General features: G+C 43.9%; 1 protein-coding gene across 10 annotated transcripts in view; it reads left to right on the forward strand.

Annotated features, from left to right (window-relative positions):
- sdk2b (sidekick cell adhesion molecule 2b) overlaps window positions 1–15,449 on the forward strand; it is a 286,226-nt gene that overhangs the window by 253,199 nt on the left and 17,578 nt on the right. For 6 of the 10 annotated variants that reach the window (XM_085762334.1, XM_085762331.1, XM_085762338.1 and 3 more), the window contains exons 22-40: window positions 773–894; window positions 1,047–1,156; window positions 1,918–2,068; window positions 2,930–3,167; window positions 4,031–4,146; window positions 4,383–4,572; window positions 4,766–4,864; window positions 5,432–5,626; window positions 6,275–6,476; window positions 6,923–7,026; window positions 7,939–8,009; window positions 8,607–8,739; window positions 10,173–10,229; window positions 11,387–11,488; window positions 11,712–11,827; window positions 12,226–12,412; window positions 14,404–14,541; window positions 14,928–15,137; window positions 15,218–15,343. In XM_085762334.1, coding sequence (XP_085618460.1) covers window positions 773–894; window positions 1,047–1,156; window positions 1,918–2,068; window positions 2,930–3,167; window positions 4,031–4,146; window positions 4,383–4,572; window positions 4,766–4,864; window positions 5,432–5,626; window positions 6,275–6,476; window positions 6,923–7,026; window positions 7,939–8,009; window positions 8,607–8,739; window positions 10,173–10,229; window positions 11,387–11,488; window positions 11,712–11,827; window positions 12,226–12,412; window positions 14,404–14,541; window positions 14,928–15,137; window positions 15,218–15,343 — 2,667 coding nt within the window. The remainder of the gene's footprint in view (window positions 1–772; window positions 895–1,046; window positions 1,157–1,917; window positions 2,069–2,929; window positions 3,168–4,030; window positions 4,147–4,382; window positions 4,573–4,765; window positions 4,865–5,431; window positions 5,627–6,274; window positions 6,477–6,922; window positions 7,027–7,938; window positions 8,010–8,606; window positions 8,740–10,172; window positions 10,230–11,386; window positions 11,489–11,711; window positions 11,828–12,225; window positions 12,413–14,403; window positions 14,542–14,927; window positions 15,138–15,217; window positions 15,344–15,449) is intronic. The other 4 variants (XM_085762339.1, XM_085762337.1, XM_085762340.1 and 1 more) reach the window with 1 other exon arrangement.

Consider the following 15,449-nt stretch of genomic DNA (forward strand, 5'->3'; position numbering starts at 1 on the left):
TGGGAGTGATTATATCTTCTTAATATTAGGGCCTCCGTCCACACTCCAATATGCCACGGTTTGACGTTAATATCTTCATCCAGGATTTATGTAAACTATATTGTGCTTTGGAATGGGGATATGTTATTGTAGGCTTAATGTTTATCTCGAGGGAAGCATTATGGGAAGAAAAAAAAAAAAAAAAAAAACCCAAGACGGATGAATTATTTAATGCAGTGACACATCCTCATACATACCTACCCAGACACACAAACCAGCAATGATATTCATATACACAAAATTGCCCTCCTGCTGTTCCTTGAATTCACTATTTTCAGATTTGTCTCCCCTCCAGGACTTCCAGGGAACAATCCATTCTTATTGTTTACTCAGCTCAAGTGTAAACAGTGGGATATCAGATTGAATCGTATCTCCAGATAACTGCAGTGTAATTGACATTCATGGCATTGTCTCTGCCTGTGTACTGTGTAAGCACCTTTTTTTTTTTTTTTTTTTTGTGCCCAAATCTGATCCGGTTTTGCTGTCTTAGCTGAAGTCGGGCGCACGAGGGAGGGAATTAATAAAGATCCCCGAGAAAACGTGCCGGCGTGCACTATCTGTACGACCACAGGGGGGCGGTGTGGTAGATGGATTTTCCACCATGTAAAATCCACAATCCCAACAACCCGCCCTGTGTGATATAAAACAAACCCACCGTACTGTCAGAGACTCGTCACCTCCATCATTTCTCCTTGATCCAACTGTTTTATCTTCCTCCCTTGCTTCCTCACAGAGCTCCCCGGCCCTCCTACCAACATGGCAATTTCCAACATCGGCCCACGCTCTGTCACCCTGCAGTTCAAACCCGGCTACGATGGCAAGACTTCTATTTCCAAGTGGCAGGTGGAGGCACAGGTGAGGCGGCCGGTTGGATCCATGTTTGTGGAGTCGTCTTTCTTATTTTGGATTGATGATATGATTCCAAGATTGAACAGAGATCACATGGCAGAAATCTGATTTCTTTTTTTCTTTTTTTAATGCTCTCCATCTGTCTGTCCCGGGCTCAGATTGGCATGGTGGGAGAAAACGAGGACTGGGTGATGGTCCACCATGTGTCCAACGAACCAGATGCTCGCTCCTTAGAAGTGCCAGGACTCAACCCATACACCTTCTACAGGTAGCCCACTGGGAACTGCATCAAATCTCCTTTGAGCATCTGAACAGACCAAACACTCACAGGATGTTCATACACAGCAGCTACTATAAAGAATAGTTTTTTATCTGGGATCCACCTGCTCGTGTTTTTTTTTTTTTACAGTATATAGTCGGATAACATGGAAATGAAGCTTGTACAGCTTGTGACAAAACAACAGATAAGGCGTGTGTGCGTTTCACCATCTCGGCTAATTTCAGCTCATCCCAGGAGCTTATCTTATTCTGTTTCCCTTTTGATTTGGATACAAGCCTGCTATGGTTAGTGTGTTTTTAAAATTATTTTACAGTGCGCGCGTGATCTTTATCTCCGTCTGCAGTCTGCTTGTTTTTCCATGATCACATTCAATCTAACCAATTAACATTTCACAGAACCAATCCCCGAAGACCCACAGCAGCTTTAGTTTTCATCACTCCAGCATCCGTGCTGCCACTTTACATTTCACTACAGCTAAACGCTCACATTGGATCCTTTTTTTTTATTTGCATATTCAGGCTGTAACACAAATAAACTCCCCACTCAGCATATTTACACTGTATTCATATTCAGCGCTGTGATCTCAGTTCAGATGCAATAAGAGGATGCACACTGCAACCGCTGCGATAAAACTGGGAGTTTGTTTCGATTTCTCAGATCCTGAGCTCTGATTTCACTTTAGATTAAAAACCTCCTCTTTGCTGAAGTTTCAATAAGTTATAATAAGTGCGTTGCACTCCAAACCTCAGGTTCCGTATGTGCCAGGTGAACATAGTGGGCACCAGTCCTCCCAGCCAGCCCTCGAGAAGGATCCAGACCCTACCGGCTCCACCGGACATGGCCCCCGCCAACGTCACCCTGCGCACCGCCAGCGAGACCAGCCTCTGGTTACGATGGATGGTAAATAGGAATCTCTCTTCTCCTGGGTGTATTCATTGCCTTGAATCTGTTTGTTTGTTTGTTTTATTAGATCCCCATTAGCTGCTGTACAAGACAGCAGCTATTCTTCCTGGGGTCAAAAAATCTTACAAACATTTCTGTTTCAGAATTTAACACAGAACATTGAACATAGATCATCATCATTCATACAGTGGACAACAGCAACACAAAACATTAAAAAAAGCTCACATCTCATTTACAAACTGTTCTTAAAGTACAAAGAAACAGAAATCATGCGTTGTTTGTGACATGCAACCGCCTCTAATGGTCAGAGAGTCACTCCCTCTTGTAAAAACAAATACATCTAGTCCCTGTTTAAAAGAGGCAGCACTACCTTCTCGCATCAAAAATCTCGGCAGAGCATTCCATGCAGCCATCGCTCTGTAATGAACAGTTTTTTGTTTTGCATTTGTTCTACATGGGGGCAACAGGAAACGACCTTCTGAAGACTGCCGAGTAGAATAGTCATGACTTTCAGAAAAAAACACTAATTTATTATAAAAAATTACTGGGTTTTTTGTTATTGTAACATTTTTTACAAAACAAGCCAGAGAACAGTGCAGTCTGCTTTTGACGCTTAACCAGGCCAGCTGATTGTTCATTTCATTTACCCTTGTTCTATAAGGGCACTGAAGAACGATTCGAGCAGCTTTATTCTGAGCTACCTGCAGCCTTTGTATGTTACCTTCTGACGTGTTGGACCAAATCATTGGACAATAGTCCATTTGTGACAACACTAGAGCTTGTATTAGTTGTTTAGTTAAGTGCCTAAGAATCTGGCTTGTTATGAACCACTTCCTCTCTCTGTGTTCGTCTGCCCAGCCTTTACCCGAATGGGAGTACAATGGGAACGCAGAGCAGGTGGGCTACAAAATCCAGTATTCCCGCGCGGGCTCGCAGGGCCGCGCGCTCATCCACGTCATCGCCGATCGCCTGGAGAGAGAGTTCACCATCGAGGACCTGGAGGAGTGGACCGAGTACGAGGTCAGGGTCCAGGCGGTCAACGGCATCGGGACGGGGCCCTGGAGCCAGCCGGTCCGAGGCAGGACCAGGGAGTCTGGTGAGACAGTTCCCTCCTCTTTGTCTTCTGTCTCCAAAGCAAACTGCACATTATTAGCATCACTAAACACACGGCACTGGCAGCCTAATTACTCAAAAGCAATTTTGGCTTTTTTTTGCCAAGTCCTTGTCAAGCTATAAAAGCTATAAAAGTAGGATTTATTATCACCAAGGTGTTTGTTTTACACTTTAAACAAACCCATAGCAACCCACTCGTTTCTTTACGAGTGCCATATTTATTGATTTTTGTCTAAATGAAAGCAAGGAGGCCACTTTCTTAAACTGTTTTTCCCTGTTGAATATCTACATTATTAGCCACATCACAGACTCCAAACGTTCAGTCCCAGTTCACACTTCACCATATGTTAAATTCATTCGAGTGCAGGCTGTTTCCTCGTCCTTTTTAGCAGCCCACTTCTATTTAAGTCAGTTCTTTTTCCCTCCTCACCAGACGTTGGGTCGTGAGGAATGGAAGGAGTCAGAGGAAATTGAGAACACATGGACTTAAATGTGGAATTCCTTGTGCTCTGTTTTTTTTTTTTTCCACTCACTCCAGCAAATTCTTAGGAATCAGCGCATTATGTCCAGGGATGAGAGCCAAGGAGGAGAAAAGGCCTATTCTTGAGTCTTTTTTTTTCTTTTTTCTTTTTGTAGCGCGGCCTGGAGGCTATACCAGGATATCAAAGGCTATGTGCAAACACAACCATAGCAGATTGCTGAAATCAACTCTCTTGTTGTACACCTACATATACACACACACACAGAGGAGGGAGTGTGGCAGATTAATTTAGTATTAATGTATGAAAAACAATGGGCCATGCAGGGTATAATGTGTTTGCCTCTCTGTTCTTTGTGTTTCTCCAGTTCCCTCCTGCGGACCAACCAATGTGTCTTCCTTCGCCACGACCTCCAGCAGCATCCTGGTGCGCTGGTTTGAAGTTCCTGAGCCCGACAGAAACGGTCTCATCCTGGGCTACAAGGTCTGTCTGTGCTTTTTATGTTTTTTTTTTTTGCTTTTTATTTTTTTGGCCTATTTGCTGTTTATTTACGGAACAGTCAAGGGAACATCTAATTAGTCTTTTTTAGAAATGCCAGGTATTTTTAGGCAGCGTACAAGAGCAGCAGGGTGACAGTGTGCGAGGTCGTTTCTTTCGACTTTTTCATTTTACGAATTCCACTTTTCTCTTCATCTCCTCCCGTCTCTTCGCTGGACTAGGTTGTGTACAAAGAGAAGGACTCTGACAGCGCCGTTCACTTCTGGTCCGTGGAGGGGAACGCCACCCACAGTGTCCAGCTGACCGGTCTGGGGAAATATGTGCTCTATGAGATCCAGGTTCTGGCTTTTACACGGATCGGAGACGGACGCCCCAGTTCTCCACCCATCCTGGAGAGGACTTTGGATGATGGTATAGTAACACAGAGCAGTGAAATAGCTATAACATCAGGGCAAAACATGGCATAGCAATAAATTATCCTGTATAATTACATAAAAAATTAATAAATTGATTTATTTTTCTAGACTAAGAGCATTAGTGATAATAAGTTATATGTTTTTTTAAGGTCTGAGTTGTGTATATTGTGTCTTCTGCTTCCCTGCAGTGCCAGGACCTCCAGTGGGTATCCTGTTCCCTGAAGTACGCAACACCTCAGTCCGGCTTATTTGGCAGTCCCCCTCTCAGCCCAATGGCATTATACTGGGTGAGTAATATATAAAATCATCTCGATTTCTTGGAAAAAAACAAAACAAAAAAAAAACATCTTGTTATGTTGCATGAGTAAATAAGCGGAAACTACCAAATCCTATGCACATTGGCTAATTTATTTAGATTTAAAAGAACATTATGCCCACAGGTGTCATTCCTGATGACTCTCAACATACTTTTTTTTTTTTTGCAACTTGATGGGCTACGCAATATTAGCTGGGGGAAATCAAATCTTGTTATTTTCCAGCATTGCTGTAAAGGGAGTTGGATTCTCTTGTTCGCTAATAGGGGATTTCCTTGTGAGCGTTTGATTCATTATACATCTGTCAGATAATTTGTTTTAAACCGCATAATATGACAGACCCACACAGCAGCATGCAGGAGCAGATGCTAATGGAATAACTGCAGAGGAGACGAAGCTGCTCGCTGCACAGTTTGCTCTTCCTTTTCACTGTTAGGACAAGTAGCACAAACAACAACTGCTTTAAATGCCGCAAACGCTTGTTTTTTCTTTAGCTTTAATTTACCGCCGAGCTCCTCATGACATTGTTTGTCCCCTCAGCCTACCAGATCACATACCACCTCAACTCCACCAACAGCAACGGGGCCACGGTGGACGTGCTGAGCCCCAGCGCTCGCTACTACACTGTGACCGGCCTCAAGCCGGAGTCCATCTACGTGTTCCGCATCACGGCACAGACGAGGAAGGGCTGGGGCGAGGCCGCCGAGGCGCTGGTGGTCACCACGGAGAAAAGAGGTACACACACACACACAGGGATCAGAGAGCTGGATGTGAGGCTGATGATTACACAACCACGCAAAAAAAATGAAACGCATTATCTCTAATGGTGTTTTTGTAAAGACAAGTGGTATTTTGAAGTGTGATTTGTAGTTACTTACCAAACAGGAAGCACATTTACAGTTGTTTATGCAAATCTGAGAGCAGACGCAGGTGTGCGATCTCGGTTGTAACACAACTTGTAGGGAGCCGTGTTAATCCTTCGTTTGCGCCGAGTTCATTCCCAGTTAACAGTCCAGTAAGCAGATGTGTTTTCTAAAGGAGCGTTTGTGCCCTTGGGGTGTTTATCGGAAGCACTCTGGTGCAGTTGTGAGAATGAAATCAGTCCATCTGCTTCCCTCGGGGCATGTTGCAGATTGTTTACTCTGCAACTTTCATTTCTCAGCTACTTTTCATTCGTCAGTATCGCACTTATTTATTTATTTTTCCTTGTCGGTGAAATGTAAATGTGAGCGAGGAGAAAGCAATAAGGAAAAGTGCATTTCTTTCATAACCATCTATAGGTGCTGCAATTATGTAATGTCCATTTTCCATTTCTCCTACCCAGCTTTTCTCTAAATGTCTTCATGTTCACGCTTCTGTGTGTGTGTGTGTCCGTCCTCCCAGCTCGTCCCCAGCCCACCAGCCGCCCCATGGTCCCTCAGAGGGACGTCCAGGCCCGTCAGGTGCTGTTGTCGTGGGAACCGGGCAGCGACGGCCTTTCTCCAGTGCGTTACTACACGGTGCAGCTCCGGGAGCTTCCGGAGAACAACTGGACGGTCCACTCTGCCTCCGTCAACCACGAGGCCACCTCCTACATAGTGTCCAGGTAGAGAGCGGTCACCAGCTCGCAGCCTCTGGTTCCAGTCTGTGGTTCATTTTCAGTCCTTTTATTACAACAGATTTATTTCTATTTGTTCTCTTAAGAGCAAGATGATAATATTCCCACAGTCCCCACTGCTACAGTCACTTAAATAGTCCCTTGACTGTAGTATCGTCGGCAAATCAACACTCTCCATAAATGGAATAATATTTCTAGGGTACTTAAGTCTGGTTTAGAACATTAAACGATGGTATAAACTAGTCAGAGACACTTAGCCCTCAGATGTTGGTTTAAACTCGCCCAGTAGTTTGCTTGAAAAGCTTGTACAGTAGCTTTCACTACAACACTACAATTTCTCCTTCGATGTCTGTGGCTTAAGAGGTTTAAGATCTACCGCCGTAGTTTATCATCAAGATTAATGTGCTTTCCTGTGCCTCCACCCCCCCCTCAAGGCTGAAGCCCTTTACATCCTACCAGTTCAGAGTAAAAGCCACCAATGACATAGGGGACAGTGAGTACAGCGAGGAAAGTGAAGCCATCACGACTCTACAGGACGGTAAGAGCCAACAACCTTGTTTCAGTGTAAATAGTGGATGAATGAATTCTTGATTTTAAAGGAAATGGGAAATTTCCTTATTTGCTCAAGTGTCAAAGAGTTAAATATGAGGCTAGGTTAGCTTAGCTTAAAAACTGGAAAAGAGGTGGAAACAGCAAGCTTGGCTCTATGTGAAGGTAACAAAATCCACCCACCAGCGCCTCTAAAGCTTACTTACATATAATTTTCTTAATGTTTTAAAATGATATGTTCTAGTTTTATGTGCAGGGTTATTTCTTAGTGGGTGCAGAGGGTTCCTGTGGCTGTCTGATTATCTGACACGCCACTTCAGGAACTCACTGTAGCTGAAAAACAGTTATAACAGCAAATAAGGAGATTTCCCCAAAATGCCAAATATTCTGTGCTCTATATCCAATATGGTAATATCTGTAAGCACATGTATGTAGATGTTTAAAGGTCCAAAAGTAACACAAATGTAAAAAGAAAAAGAAAATGTAAAAGTCAAAGGTAGGGCTTGTTGTGTATCATGATGAATAGAGCTTAATGTGTGCATGAATTACTCTGTTGTTGTGATGCTGACACTCCTGGCAAAGGCAGCTGGTGATGTCATGTGCACACCATCTGCAGTTACCATGAGACGAGAGGGCAGCGCTAAAACCTTGGCAAAGTTTTCACTTTAACCAACATCAGAGCTGTTTGCTCTGCTGATCTTTCCAGCTGCTGTTTTTTTTTCTTCTCCTTCTTTTTTTGTTTAGTTGTTTTTTTTACTCGTCCATCAATGGCTGTTCTGTTGTAGCTTTTGTTGTGTTTATGCCCCATGAATGCCACTGCACACAGATAGATTTAGCATCTCGAGTCGTGCCATATTTTCAGGTCAATTTAACCCTTTTATCACACTTTTTATTGCCTCAGCACCCGACGAAGCGCCCGCAATTCTCTCTGTCACGCCGCACACAACGACGTCGGTGCTGATCCGCTGGCAGGTAAGACAGGATGGTGTAATCAGGTTTTCTTTTTGATGTTTCATTGTTTAAAAAAAAAAACACAATAAAAGGTCTGGAAAAAAGTGGGAGGCCATGACAGCCCACTGGGTAGATCAGTGCTTAAACACATACCCTCTTCTCAGTGTCATAAAAAACACACTCTCCCACACTCACACCTGAATTAACGGGTCATAAAGAGGAAAACAGGAGGCTCAAAGCCGCAATTTTACTTTTATGGAGCACACTTGTAGAGTTTATAAAGATAGAGAGGTACTTGTTTTCTCTCTATCTGCTGCTCCCTTCTGGGCCTGCTCACTCATGTTCAACCAAGGGGGATTTCTCACCTGTGGATGAGCTCAGCTTTTTTTCTCTCAGTGTGTGTGTCAGAGTCAAAACACAGGGTGATGAGCTGGAATTTTACAGTGACAAAACATACACAATTAATTCTCGTTCAGGGGGAAAGAGTCAACAGATATGACCTCCTTATGAGTGAAAAACTGGGTCATGCACAGTATTATAGGCTGTTTCTAGAGCTCCGTTCTGCAGGGATCTGCAGATCTACACCAGACCTCAACTCTCTCTTGTTTTCCTTCATAGCCCCCCTCTGAGGAGAAGATCAATGGAATCTTACTGGGCTTTCGGGTTCGATACCGCGAGCTGCTGTACGACCGCCTCCGTAGCTACTCCGTTCACACCATCACCAGCGTGTCCACCTGGGCTGAGCTCTCTGGTGAGGAACAACACCCACAACCTGTATTTGAAGTTTTGAATGTTTTTAAGCAGCACAGTAGACATATGAAACAATAATATATGAATAATAATGTATGAAAAATGAAAAATTCTGCACTTCTGTAGGGAGATACTCTAACACAGTGTTTTTCAACCTTGGGGTCGAGACCCCACGTGGGGTCGCCTGGAATTCAAATGGGGTACCCTGAAATGTCTAATCTTTTTTTTTTTGAATTACTGATTAAAATATTTTTTAACTAATTATTATTCTTTTAACAACTGTAACAACTGTCTATACTTTCACTTTCTCAAATATAAATTTCAAACAAATGTACTGTAGCATATAAAAATATCTGAAGTGGCGCATCTTGATTAACGACCACAATCACTTGACTTTGGGGTCGCCAGAAATTGGGGTCACGAGCCAAAAAAGGTTGGGAACCACTGCTCTAACATCTCCTAAAAAGATACATAAAAAAAACATACCATAGTGATTTCAATGTTCAGCAAACAGGGCAACGATCCATCAGATCTGTGGATTCTTTGTGTGTTAAACTGTTCAATTTCTAAAATGTGTCTTTTTAATGGAGGCAACCCATTCTGACCATGTCTTAGTGGATTTATCATTTGTAAATAAATCAGAAGGTGATTTTTTTCCCATTAGATATTGATCGTGTCTGCCCATTCTTCTGTTGTGGGAGGGTCAGGGTGCAATCAATATCTAGTGATGTTTTTCTTAGCTGCGGTTAACACTGCTGTTTTCCTAATTTATTTTCCAGTATGACATTTAAAGTCAGGTCAGTTTTTTCTTTGTTGCATTCACTGTAGATGTGATTTATAATGCAGGGTTATGAGTTTATATGAAGTAACTAAAGGCGTTATTTGCATATCACAACTCATTCAGCAAGCGTCTATTAAAACGCTGCCATTTTTCTGTGGATATTGTTGTATTTTTTTTTACCTCAGCAGCAGCAAAGCAGCTCACAATTATGAGACTCCATCAGGGTTGATTATTTCCCCTCACACACTCTTTATGTGTCAGCGGCACCATTATTTCCATCAGAGGAAAACTTTCACACATGCCAGCTCTGTTTCCCGAAATCGCCCCGCTGGTCTTGACACTTCACGGCAAAACATTTCATCTTGTGATCAGTAGCTATCAGCTGCGGGCTATTATTAGGTTCACTCAGGAGCCGCTCTGTTTCTACTGCTCTGTGCAACTCAGCCCGTAATTTTACCCTCGTTGAGTCATTCTGGGGCTCACTCACAGCCATGATCACTGTGATTATGGGTTTTTTTATGACAGTGGAGATGCCCCTCTCAACGATGAAAATATTAGACTTTGGACACTAACACTAATGCATCTCCACTTTCTCCTTCCCATGTTGTTTCTTTATATTTACTGTTGTTGTTTTTTCCCTGCCTTTCTTTCAGCCCCCTACAGCATCCGGAATCTGAGTGACTCAACTCTAAACCAATATGAGTTGGACAGTAAGTTTCATTATCTCTCAACCTCACAAAAAAAATGCATGCAAACAACTCAGTGATTCAATCCCCAAGCTAATTAAGTAAAATAAATATCTCCTTGAACCGTACCATATGTTTTATGGTAACTTCTCCACCTGATACAGGAAAAGCAAGAGTATCAAGCAAATTAACACAACATTTGGCTGCTTATATTCACATTGCATTGGTACAAACACTCCCACTGGAAGCTCTCTGTATACAGAAATTCTTGGACACCAAGTACACAAGCCCACCTAGTCCAGCACACAGTCATTTATTTGGAAAAGCACCACGAAAGCAGATGGCCATACATGTATATCACCAACCCATTCGACGACCACACAGTTGCAGAGAGTGTGAATAGCAAAGTATGATTTGTAATAGAAAGTACATATTCCTCAAATTTAGACAGATATTCAATGATGGATCATGGGCTCTCACTGACTGTTTGGAGGAAGATGACTGATCTGCATGTCGGGTAAAGGGACATTTTATCAAATTGGCCCATTTCCATAATCCCTATAGCCTTAGGAGAAGGTTTGGTACCTTTGTTTTTCGGTGTAAGATAGGATTTCTTGGTTTCCCTCATCAAACTCATCAAATACACAATCCAGCAACTCCAAAACACTCTTGTGGACAAGTTGTGACCTGCACATTCACCATGCTATGAGATAATAATGGAACGTTTTGAGATGGAGTTGTTTTTGAGGCAAATACAGAGACTACTTGCTGAAAAACTGCTCCTGATGGGAACGCGCATCAGCGATTTTGCATGAATTTACCTCAAAACAACTCTGTCTCGTAACGTTTGATGAGTTTAATGAGAGAAACCAAGAAATCCAATTAGCCTCCGTAGCGTAGCTCTGAGCAGCTTGCGGCTCTGCTCCGCCGTTCTAAAAATAACTTGCACTGACAATTAGAGGTAATGAACCTACTCCTAAAACTATAGGGATTATGGCAAGGGCCAGTTGGCCAAAATGTTGAATTATCCCTTTAACAACATAACAGTGATAAGCAGAAATGCAGATATAGAAGTGTCTGCTCCAAAAGTTGGAAAATAAACTATTCACAATTTGGAGTCAAATGTAACTCCTAACTTTTTTTTTTTTTTTTTCACCTCTTTTATTTACTTGTACTTGCAGAGCTGAGTAAACACAAGCGCTATGAGATCCGCATGAGTGTGTACAACGCTGTGGGCGAGGGGCCAACCAGCCCACCGCAGGAGGTGTTTGTTGGGGAGGCAGGTATGTGGAGTGCGCTTCCTGCAATTTCAATCAGCAACAAGTCTCCAGTGCAAAATTATCTCACCACCCTCAATGCTGGTGGATTATGCATTTCCATATGGCTGTCGCTCCAGGCAACATGTGTGTTCAAATTATCTCCTTTTGAAAAACACTGAGACGCCGGCTGTCTATACAACAAGCGAGGGTAATCTTTTAATGTGTGATTATTTGTGTGTGACGACAGTGCCCACAGCCCCGCCGCTGAACGTGGCCATTCAGTCCGCGACAGCCACCCAGCTGGACGTGACGTGGGACCCCCCACCCGTGGACGCGCAGAACGGGGACATCCAGGGCTACAAGGTCGGAAAAAAACGGCAAACGCTGCTGAACACAACACGAGGCCCCAGGAGCATCACATTTTATAGGCTCGCTTCTTAATAAAGCAACAAGATTGTGTTCTGTTTTTATCATTATATAAATATTTCAATGTTCTTTTTGGTTCATCTGAGACCACATGTTAATCACCATTAAATGCACATTTTTGCACTCTTAGCCTCCACTCTTTTCCACAGGGGCTGCTCAATTAAATGTTTGTTGCTCAAGAAAACATTTATAGGGAATAAAACGAAATTGTGTGTCTCCCTAAAGGGAGTTTGGAATGGAGACTGAGTTTTATAGAAACAGAAATAGTTGTGGTCCCTGAGCTGCATCGGTAGACATGCATTAATATGTATTTATGCCTCTCTTGTTTCGTGCAGGTTTACTTTTGGGAGTTCCAGCGAAAGAATGAGACAGAGCGGCTTCGCACTCTGTTCATGCCCGAGGGAGGGGTGAAACTGAAGAACTTAACTGGTTACACCACCTATATGATCAGCGTGGCCCCCTTCAACGCTGCCGGGGACGGACCCCGCAGCCCACCAACCAGGGGCCGCACTCAGCAAGCAGGTAAATCAAAACCGTCAGACACCGGGCAAACTCGCACTTTCCTCATTCACCTATGAATAAATGAAACAGTCAGACCTATTGAAATCAAGCAGCGTCGTAAAAAACAAATATTTCTGTGTGTAATGAATGAGCATATTATGATGGAGAGGTGCCGGGAGAAGCAAGACAAGCCGAAGACAAATGAGGTAACAGGATGACACGAGTCGAGCGGATAAATTAGAGCGCGCACAGCCGTGTTCGCTCAGTTGTTATATTTATGCGCCGGTGCTGCTGCTGCTGCTGCTGGTGGTGGTGGTGGTGGTGAGGCTGCTGGTGCTGATGTTAGCTCGGAGAACCCTGAGAGTTTTCTCAAAGAGGATGAGTCAACCATGAGGAAAGAATTTGATGTGAAGATGATGCTAATCGCTGCTGTCAGCATGCCAAACGATGTTAGCGGAGCCACACACTGAGCATAAGTTCCTAATCAGCAAACCCACTCCGAACTCATTCGCTGAATCTCCCTATTTTGTCTGGAAAGTAGATGGTATGAAAATTTGTTGGAGCGAGCTTTGTGTCTACAGGCATGCTATGTCTACACAACTCCCCCCCTCCCTTTCTCTCTCCCTCTTTCCAACCAAAACCTTCACTATTCTTCTCATCCATCTTTCTTTCTTACAATTTTGATGCCCTTTGTGTGCAGCACCAGTAGAAAAAGAAAAAAAAAAACAGAAGGCATTCACAGATTCTCAGTTTTCCTTGTGGGTCAGTGTTGTGGGAGGAGGAAGCAGATGACAAGCTGGAAACGGGAGGGGGGGGAGAGGGGAGGAGCCCTGTGGAAATAGTTATCCCATCTCTACGGAGGACAAAGAGACATTGTCTTTACTGACTCCTGCTCGACAAGTTTAAAGACAACAGGGGGAACTGTGTTTTTGAGCGCAGCCGTGTCACAAGCTCAGGCAGCTGCAGTGGACCCTGGAGGCCGAGGGCAACCGTTGTGGCTGTGTTTTAGAAATAGCCTGTGTCAGATTGTATTTCTTTAAGCCTTTTAACCCATATGCACTAAAGAGAGAGAGAGAAAAAAAAAGATGTGGCGTTGACCTAATCAAGGCGGTTCAACTGTTGAACGAGGACGCCGGCTCGCCAGTTGCAGCCGATATCGCTCAGTTAGAGAAGCTGGAGCGGCAACGATCTCACAGCTGCAGCTCTGGACCCGCAGTGAGAAAAGTAACAAAAGCAGCCAGCAGCAGTTTCTACCTGCAGATACAGACTGGAGAGAAGCTGAGAGAAAACTGATCGCTGCTTCATGTTTGCCAAACACACAAAAACAGAAAACAGCAGCCATAAAAAAAAACATATGAGAGAAAAAGCTGCAGCTACAGTACATGATTTAGGTTGTACAGATGATTTTTGAGTGATTTACTTTAACAATGTATGCATTGGGTCAGCTACTGTAGACTAACTCACAAATGTGATCTTAAAGGGATAGTTAAACATTTTGGCAAATTGGCCCATTGCCATAATCGCTATAGTAATAGCAGTAGGTTTGTTACCTTTAATTGTCGGTGCAAGCTATTTTTAGAATGGCGGAGCAGAGCCGTGAGCTGCTTAGAGCTACGCTACGGAGTGATGAGACAGAATTGTTTTCGAGGTAAATTCATGTAAAACCGCTGATGTACATTCCCGTCGGGGCAAGCAGTCTCTGCACTCAGTTGTGATGAGTTTGATGAGGGAAACCAAGAAATCCCATTAGCCTCCGTAGCGTAGCTCTGAGCAGCTCGCGGCTCTGCTCCACCGTTCTAAAAAAAGCTTGCACCGACAATTAAAGTTAATGAACCTACTCATAAAACTACAGTGATTATGGCAATGGGCCAGTTTGCCAAAATGTTAAACTATCCCTTTAACCCTGATTAGATTGATCTGTAGCCAACCTGAGAAAAACCTCCAAATTTTCTGATGCATTCACTGTTATTGATGCACCTTTTGACCTTTTGACCTATGTCTATGTGTCTCAGCTCCCAGTGCTCCTGGCTTCATCCACTTCAGCGAGCTGACCACCACCTCGGTCAACGTGTCCTGGGGTGAGCCCACCTTCCCCAACGGCATCATAGAGGGCTACCGCCTGGTCTACGAACCCTGCACCCCGGTAGATGGTGAGCCCCTCACTTTCACCTTATTCTAACTCTGCTTACAACGGCTGCTGGCTTCTATGAAAGCTTCATGCACACCCCGAGACCTATCAATTGAACTCAACATGGTCATAATCTTGGGGTGTGCATTTTTTTTCTCGAGCTGGAAGCTAACCATCACCGAGACCTAAACAGCTCATACTGCCATTGCAACCTTTGCATAGCTTCTACTGTCATCATGAATAATATGTGTCTACGGTGCTAAAATGCCAACATGATTTCCCACTACTAATTCCATTACTGCGTATGTATGTGTGTGTTTATGTGTGTGTGTGTTTGCCTGTGGCGAGTGTGCTCCCACATTGCTTGGCCTGTGTAAGACCTGCTCTAAATGTGGTGTGTTTGTCTAGAGTCCTCAGTGGCCTGTGCCGACTGTCTTCACTCCCCCTCCCCCCCAGGCGTCAGTAAGACAGTGACGGTGGACGTGAAGGGGAGCGGGCCCCTCTGGCTGAAGCTCAGAGATCTGGCCGAAGGCATCACGTATAACTTCCGCATCCGGGCCAAGACTTTCATCTACGGGCCCGAGGTGGAGGCCAACATCACCACTGGCCCAGGAGAAGGTTTGTAATGTAAAAATTGAATTTTTTTTTTTTAATTATAGGTTTTAAATGCTTTTACTCACTTTATTATTGATAATTAGGAGCCCCGGGACCCCCTGGAGAACCATTTATCACACGCTATGGTTCATCTCTGACCATCCACTGGACCAGCGGGGACCCAGGACGGTCTCCCATCAGTCGCTACGTCATCGAGGCCAGACCTTCAGGTACGCAGGTCGCCACTTCGGTCAGGAAACTCTAGAGTTTGCGTTATTGCCACTTAGATAGCTTGATTAAGGGAAGTGGTGTAAAGTGTCAACATCTGCTGGCCTG

This window comes from Trachurus japonicus, chromosome 19 (genome assembly GCF_045865225.1).
Source record: "Trachurus japonicus isolate A0001 chromosome 19, Traja_1.0".
NCBI lineage: Eukaryota > Metazoa > Chordata > Actinopteri > Carangiformes > Carangidae > Trachurus > Trachurus japonicus.